The sequence below is a fragment of the Branchiostoma floridae genome, chromosome 5 (genome assembly GCF_000003815.2).
Source record: "Branchiostoma floridae strain S238N-H82 chromosome 5, Bfl_VNyyK, whole genome shotgun sequence".
NCBI classification, from domain to species: Eukaryota; Metazoa; Chordata; class Leptocardii; order Amphioxiformes; family Branchiostomatidae; genus Branchiostoma; species Branchiostoma floridae.
Genome location: NC_049983.1, coordinates 901,607 through 910,014, shown reverse-complemented (window position 1 = coordinate 910,014; position 8,408 = coordinate 901,607). Strand labels below are relative to the sequence as shown.

Genomic DNA, 8,408 nt, shown 5'->3' with positions numbered 1-8,408 from the left:
ATGACGTCTACACTAAACATGCACTATAAAGTGAAACTTATAGCATGCAGCTAGCAAAGTTTACAGTATACACATGTACTATGTATAGTAACCATACATCAAATGCTTTTGACCAGTAGAAGAAGACATTTAGTAAATGTCAGGCCAAATGCCTTTCACCAGTAGAACTAGAAGACTTGACATTTAGTAAATGTCAGGTCAAATGCTTTTGACCAGTAGAAGAAGACATTTGCTAAATTGTCTTCTTCTACTGGTCAAAAGCATTTGACTTGGTTTAGATTTGTTCAGTACAAATGCTACAAGCTAAGATACTCAGGGTTAACCATCCTACTGCTGAGGTAGTCTTTCAGTGCCAAGTTTGTTAGAACAAAGATACAGGCAGCAGCAAGACGGTTGAATCTTACTCTTTAGTGCTTAAAACATTGTGTGATCACTGGATAGATTGATTGCTATCGTAAAAATCAAAAGTGCAACTTGATATTGAAAAGTGCAATGCAGACTTCAATCTTAATGTCTCTTAAACTTATTAGAAGTTTCAAGTGCTTTGTCTTATCATCTTTACCAGAAAATAAGGGACTTATGAAATAAATAATATTGATCTGATATTCATAGTATAGTTCTTTTGTGTATATTAAGTTAAAATTGAAATTGACAAAACAAAGTGATGTGATTGTATATGGGAGAAAATTCTTGCATTAACAGGTACATGAATTATGATAAGATATAAATTAATAATTCAAAATACAAAAGAGAGACAGACACAGTGATAGGCAGGGAGTTTATGAATGTATCAAACAATTGAAAGAAGCACATTCACTTCAGTTCAGTTGTGCTTGCTCTGCAAATAAGGCTACTAGTATATAGAAAATACCTTGGCCTCATACTGCTGTCAAAATTGTAACAAGAAAAAAAGACTGACCAAAAAACACAGCGAGTGTCAACAACAGACAGGGGAGCAAATTTCTTATCTTACACCTAATATAAATCGAAATTTGTTAAACATGGGTGTACTTTCCAATTTCTGTAACTTTACAAGACATGCAACACGACATCCCAATATGATAGGTGTGCTCAACTATATATGTGTATATGCACATGCAGTATAAACATGCATTGAATATTTCATGCAGTACATACACGTGACGTACAAATACGTGTACGTACAGTCTTCACTCCACTCATGTGCCAACGTTATACGGTAAAAGGAACGCTATAGCTACCTGGTTAATCATGGAAGAGGCCTACGTTAGGACAGGCCACAGGACAGTTCAGGAGTGAAGATAGCTAGGATTAGTCATGGTTCATACAAGAAATACTTCTTTCAGATATTCCATGCATTGGAAAGTCTAAGAAAGCATGCATCAAGTTATGTTTCTTCCTTTGCATAACTAGAAACTTAAGGCAACATTTTCAAGAAAATGCAAGATGTTTCCCTCCTACTCCTAGTAACATTTTCAAGAAAATGCAAGATGTTTCCCTCCCACTCCCAGTAACATTTTCAAGAAAATGCAGGATGTTTCCCTCCTAGTAACATTTTCAAGAAAATGCAAGATGTTTCCCTCCTAGTAACATTTTCAAGAAAATGCAAGATGTTTCCCTCCTAGTAACATTTTCAAGAAAATGCAAGATGTTTCCCTCCCACTCCCAGTAACATTTTCAAGAAAATGCAGGATGTTTCCCTCCCAGTAAGTTGCCATTTGTCAAGCTACTCGAATAGATTATTGCACCATTAGGCTTGCCCTTGAGGTGTCGCCAAAAAAAATCTTAACATAAATTATGCAGCTAGATTTATTCCTTGAATTTTTGTGATAATAAACATGTTTGTGGAACTTTTGATATACAATCAACTGGGCGCTATTGACAAAATCAGTTTCTCCTTTGCATATAGATGTAATTATATATTAGCCATTTTAAACTTGAAAGGAAAGTTCGACCCACATTAACAAGTATACATTGTATGAACATAGAAAATTATTGCATTGTTGCTTTCTTTGAGTTCCCTCTGTAGAAGAAGAAAGAAGAATACACTAGAAAGATAGTGAAAATGTTGACACTACCATAGGAAAATATTACGATGAAAAAAAACATAATAAAAGAAATTGCTGTAGACAATAAATAAATAAAAAAATAAACTAGGAATAAAAAACACTAAGCTCTCAATAAAATACCAGCTAAATTGTTTGGAATTTTTACTTCTAGCCTAAACCATTTAGAATGCTTGATATGCATGACAACATATTTCAGATTCTGTGTATGTTTTGGTGATGGAGGCATGCCGGTATTCAAGGCATCCGCAGCTAATCAACATGTACATGTACATTATCTTGCATATCTCCATTGGCATCTTGCATTTGGTTAAGCCATTGGAATTTTTCATGAACATATGCCTTTTTGTTGTCAACCACAGTGGTTCGTAAATACATATTATTTCATGTACATGACATTGTATACATGTACAGATGACGTACATATTCTATTTGAAGAAGAACCTACTCTGAATGCAAATAAACTAGAAATGCTTTTACAGCCAATCCACAAGAGATTTGGGTGAGACAGTTAAGCCGCATTTGATATATAAACCAATTTAAATCCGATAAAGCTGATTTAGGTTTTAGGCAGATACAAGTGTATTATCTAATACCTTTCAAATCTTGCAGACTTATTATTATATGTATATGGCTTTTGCATCCATACTAAAGGTATGGTTAGATATTTTATGCCACTTTTTGCCTGTGACAAAATGTGTGAAGGTTTTCCAGTGGTATATTGAACCCTGCAGTATCAAAACAGAATGGCTATTACAGACAGGGGGACAGTACTGCTATACACACAATCAGGGTGGAGACATTGTGGACATGATGTTACTAGTAACCAGGTCAGGGGGAGTATATCATGGCTGTATTATTAAGAAAAAAGGATATAAGTAGAAATACGAAAGATGCACAGGAAAGATGTTGACGCAACAGGAAAAGACATTCATATCACAGGAAATATGTTTATATCACAGGAAATATGGCCATATCACAGGAAATATGACCACACCACAGGAAATATGCCCATGCATACTAGTATCATCATTCACAGCTGCAAACTTGCAGCAAAGGGTATATTCATAACTGCGTTCCACACTTACCAGTATCTTTCAAATGCTTTTAGTGTATTTTCCTATCTACTAGTACAAATGCGCTTTTGCAGTTTTCCTGAAGCCAGTACTAAGGCCTAGGAAAAAAATGTTGTGTTTCCTGTTTCCCTACCTACAAAATGTACCCTAGCACCGTAGTAGCAGGGATAAACAAGTCCACTAGCCCTATAGTCCCGGGCAAGTGAAAATGCCAATCGGGCAAGTGCATGTCCTTCCCCACTTGCCCGATCGGACAAGTTAGCTTTTCTCCATTGAGTGAGATTTTGATGTACTTGCTACTTTTCACAGTCATGACATCAAGCATTGGTTAACATAGAAAATAGAGCCAATAACAAAAATTCCATTGATGAAGGCCATGAATATACATAGAAAAATGTCATTTAGATTTCGGGCAAGTGAAAAGTTGGTTCGGGCAAGTAAATTTTTTAAGTACTTGCCCGATAGGACAATTTTAGAAAACTTGTCCAACCCTGCCCTAGTCTAGAACTAGAAAAACTTGCTGACCCTAGGCTTTTTATGGGTGAGTCACATAGCTTCCAGTTAGGCACGATCTACCATCTAGACACAGTTTTTCCCGATATCGGTGAGCTGACAACCTCTCGCCGACAGCTTTTTTTCAGCATCTAGATGAAACGGCAATATCGCCGTCAAGATATCGTTAAAATTTTCCCCGAAAGGTCCTACATTTGCCCGATAGCTTACCGATAGCTTAGCAGGGGTCCCCGACAACTTCGCGCGCGTGTAGATTCGTCCCAACTTCGGGAGGGCTCATTAGCATATAACGCCAGTTTGAAAATCGCGCGATATGTTTATGACTGCAAGCGCCATGGGTGTCCCGCCCCCTACACTCTAGATCCCTCCCGACATCTCCACAGATATCGGTAAAAACTGTGTGTAGATTGGGCCTTAGAATTTTATTCAGCCTGCTTCCTATTGAAGTAAAAACACTGCTTGTACTATCTAATGAAGGATAAATATATGTAGTAGCATCATGCACAAAATTTCAGTTTGACATTGACAGTGTCCTCATGCACTTCAGTTTACTCAACTACATTGTAATATGTCTCACTACAAGTTTTTTTCTAATTTTTTCAGGACTGAAACAGGAAACACAACATTTTTTTTCCTAGTAGGTCTTAGCAGCTGAGAGTGAAAGAAGCAAATTGTTCATTTCCAGAAACTTTTCAAATTGACGGATGGTCTTTTTATTAGTATGTACATGCATCATGAGCTATGTGGAGTGTACACACCGAGGACTGAGTGTAAATTATCCGAGCCAGAGTATTGACTAACAGCTACTTTACAAATTTGTAACACAACAATTAAACTGTCTTTTGTTGTACTTGTAGGTACATGTACAAGCAAGGAGGTTGTCCTTTTTTCAACCTCCTTGGTACAAGCTTACAAGGTAACTCACAGGAACAAGTGTGGGATTATCATTTAAATGCCAGATGACAGAACAAAGGGACTATGTGATTTGATAAATGACTTTGTGTTCGACAATGTGGGTAACACCACGCATGCACATAAAATTTGAATTACAACGTTTTCCATCCCCTTTGGAACAAAGTAGGGCTTACCACCATGTAATTGCAATGACAACAGCATAAATTGTGTCCCCACAAAATGTCACACTATTGAATTGAAGCACTGTCTAAAGCCTACTACTACTAGTACCACATTTATAGTCACAATTTGATAAGACATATGGCATCCAAGCAAAAACAATTTTTTTCAGAATATTTGTGTGTGTTAATATCAATAAGCACTGGCAAAAACTGTAAGGGAAAATACGTTCATGTTCTTCAGTCAAAGAGGGGTGAAGGGATAAGTGTTTATAGGACCCCAGACAGGGATTAAGTGATTTGTCCCTAATGCTCCACAGGTAGGTGGGAAAATCCATTAGTTGTGCAGGGAATCAGGACTGATCTTGTGATGGGTGACCATGAAATGTAAATTACATTTCTGGCATAGATAGGGCTGCTGTTTGCAAATGCCAAACCTACATAACATGGCGTTATAGTTGTTTTATGGACATTTGGAGCACCTGAGGCACGATCTACACACAGTTTTTCCCGATATCGGCGAGCCTACAACCATTCGCCGACAGCTTTTTTTCATCGTCTAGATGGAACTGCTATATCGCCATTACGATATCGGGAAAATTTCTCCCGAAAGGTCCGGACCATTCGTACGAAAGCTTAGCAGGGGTCCCCGATAGCTTAGCAGGGGTCCCCGACAGCTTCCGCGCGCGTGTAGATGTGTCCCGACTTCGGGAAGGCTCATTAGCATACAACGCGGGCTCATTGGGCTATATAGCTGTTTATGACTGCAAGCGCCACGGGTGTCCCGCGGCCAGCGTTCCAGATCCCTCCCGACACATCCACCGATATCGGTAAAAACTGTGTATAGATTGGGCCTGAAAAGCATGGAGATTTAGCTGACAACTGTACATTAATGATTAAATTGTAGCACACTCCTTCAATATTTCTTCAACTGAACTGACTCAAGTTCAAATGGATTCAAGAAAGAAAACAAAATCAATCTCCCTCTAGGCCATACTAATTTGAATTGTTGCTTCTCGGATTCGCTTGTCTGTTGTTGTTGTTTTCATTTTCAAAAAAAAAAAGTACAGAGAAGAAATAATACAGATTTTGCTATCACATACCAGGTAAAACCTGTAAATATTACCATTCAAAGCCAAATACACATAATTTTGGTCTATTGAACTCCTAAGGCTGTTTTTTGTTTTGTTTTGTTTGTTATTTAAGCTGTATATCTTCACTCCAGACCTTTTGAAAAAATTAATTTTCATTTTTTTAAACCTGCCGGTCCATTTTTTTCTGAAAAAAATGAGAAGCAATAAATACATTTGGCGGGGCCTTAGGAATGACAATATGTATGGCAGGGTCAACTGATCTTTGTGATAATAATGTGTGAATGTGCATAAATTAGGAATTAATAAAGGGCTTTAGATAAACATCAATAAATGTTGAGTGACGTATTTATGTGAAAAACAATCCGTCATGACGTAAGTTGATATCATATTCATAACACAAAAACATGGCATATTCCAAGTCAGCCAGCATCAATTATCAATATAGCCAATATACCATTTGTGAATATGGCCCAATATTGCTGACAATTCCTAGCCAATTGCCACTGCGGTTTGAGGTAACAGAACACAATTTTGGCCTATGGCAGTATGGGGATTCCTAGTATTAAGCACCACAAGATGACTGACATTGAAATGGATAAAATCTATAAATTATGGTTGACGAATAAGTTGAAGTCAATGCTAAATGCCAATGCACTTATCACTTTCCACATATTTTCTTTCCAACAAGCAACTACCGTAGATTTGGGGCTGCCACGGCCATTCTTTAGCTGGCCTTAGTACTTAGTGATAAGACTATGGCTGGCTGGGAAACATCAAAGACTGGCTGTGTGTGACGTTATGCATACGTGACGCCGTGCACATCTCAGGGCACTGCTTAATAATTCACAACAATCTACATGTACGGTGTATCTGATATAGATGCTGGGCAGTGTACGTAATTTACATGTAGTAGGCCAAAGAAAAAATATTTCTGGTTACTGACCAACCCCAGAAAAAACAGATATTTTTACCAGGTTGACCGCTCGCAAAGGACATATTATAAGATTTTCCATCTGAGAGATAAAAATTCAACAGAATTCAACTAGTCTTGTAAAATTAGTTTTTTTTTACAGGCTCGCTATATTCCAAACCCTTTTGTTAAAAGATTAAGGCTTTAGAATTAAGGCTGTAAGGATGTTCTAGTCAGTTGATCAATTACTTATGCTTGCATAAATTATAATGTATATCTATTTGTACATGTACAATTACAACATTTAGTTATTGTTTTTATACTGGCTACCTATATGTCAAACTCTGTTAAAGGCTGAATCAAGGCTGTAACTTAGTGTAAGAATATGTAGTTAACATTGTATGTACTAGTCTAGTCAGTTGATCAATTACTTCTGCTTGTATGATATATATCTATTTGTACATGCGCAATTACAACATGGTGTTGAAAATAACAGTGTCCTGATGCATTCCTGTTTTAGTTAAATAAATGTGTATATCTCTTCAGCCGAAATCTAAAACTATTTAAGAAACAAAGAAAGAGAGAATCCTAGCCATCGCACGACCCTTTTTTTCCAAGACCGTAAATGGATACATGGCATTTTCTTTCTAAGGCCCCAGTGGTTTCATGTGACCACAAAATACAAGCTAGATAGTAGATGCTATGTGAGGACTGCAAATATGTTTGTGGCCAAGGCAAACACAAATTTGCGATCGCATACAACATACGGAAAACTCGTGGTCTTCATGTAGCAAAATAGATTTCGTTACAATGTTGTCTTTGCCATATTTTCAGTACAAACAGAAACAGTATTAGAAGCCACTACTGTCAAAATGTTTATGGTAGGTCGGTCGACTGAAAAAAACATCACTGTCAAGACTCAAGTTTTGACGTAATTCCACGGTTCTACAGATCGAGAGCTTGCATCTGATTCCGAAGGTATTTTGTGCATGTGGAGTCACCAAGCATGTCAGCACTTTCTCAAATTTTTTTAAGAATTGTTAAAGATTTGTTACAGACTCAGTCTTCTTAAGATTGTGGTTAGAATACGATGTAAATCCTTAAAACCAACCCACATCCTTTTATCTTCACGTGATGTTGAGTGTGAACAAAAATCAAGCCCCCCTCCCTCCCTATAAAAATTATACTCACTATTTCGCCGCCATGTATGGCCTAGTGAGGATTTAATGTCACCATGAAGCGTAGAAAATTGCTTCTGTTCCCCCTGAGTATGATTTTTGACTGTAGAATATGTAATTACCGTTGTTTAGGCGGGCTTTCATCGACCGATATCCTGCCACCCGCCTACGCCCCATCTTATGACGATCACCAAAACCATTTTTCGTATGCAGCCATCGTACTCGTGACCAAATAAAACGTCTTATAAACAGTACTAACTTACCTCTGCGGGATCCATCTTCTAGTTATGTGGTTTTACACTTCTCCTGGTACGAAACAAGATATGTACTGTTGTCTGGAGTGATTTTTAGGGCAGAAATATTCACAAATGTTTCGGGATTTTGTCTTCAGATCTGTGCTAAGCCGCCATTTTGGATCCACCAAGGCCCCTGAGGTCTGGAATAATGCGTGCTTAGACAAGACCCCATAGATAACCTTTCAGTGCTGGGTGAAAATTGTACTCGCTTGGGGGCGTAACA

At 37.7% G+C, this 8,408-nt stretch overlaps 1 protein-coding gene across 1 annotated transcript in view; it reads right to left on the bottom strand.

Annotated features, from left to right (window-relative positions):
• The window catches only part of LOC118416862 (synaptophysin-like), a 15,256-nt gene extending 6,910 nt beyond the window's left edge, over window positions 1–8,346 (bottom strand). Inside the window, exon 1 of the mRNA XM_035822138.1 lies at window positions 8,153–8,346. Within this exon, the coding sequence (XP_035678031.1) occupies window positions 8,153–8,167 (15 nt within the window). The 5' untranslated portion in view covers window positions 8,168–8,346. The remainder of the gene's footprint in view (window positions 1–8,152) is intronic.
• Window positions 8,347–8,408: the final 62 nt, after the last annotated feature.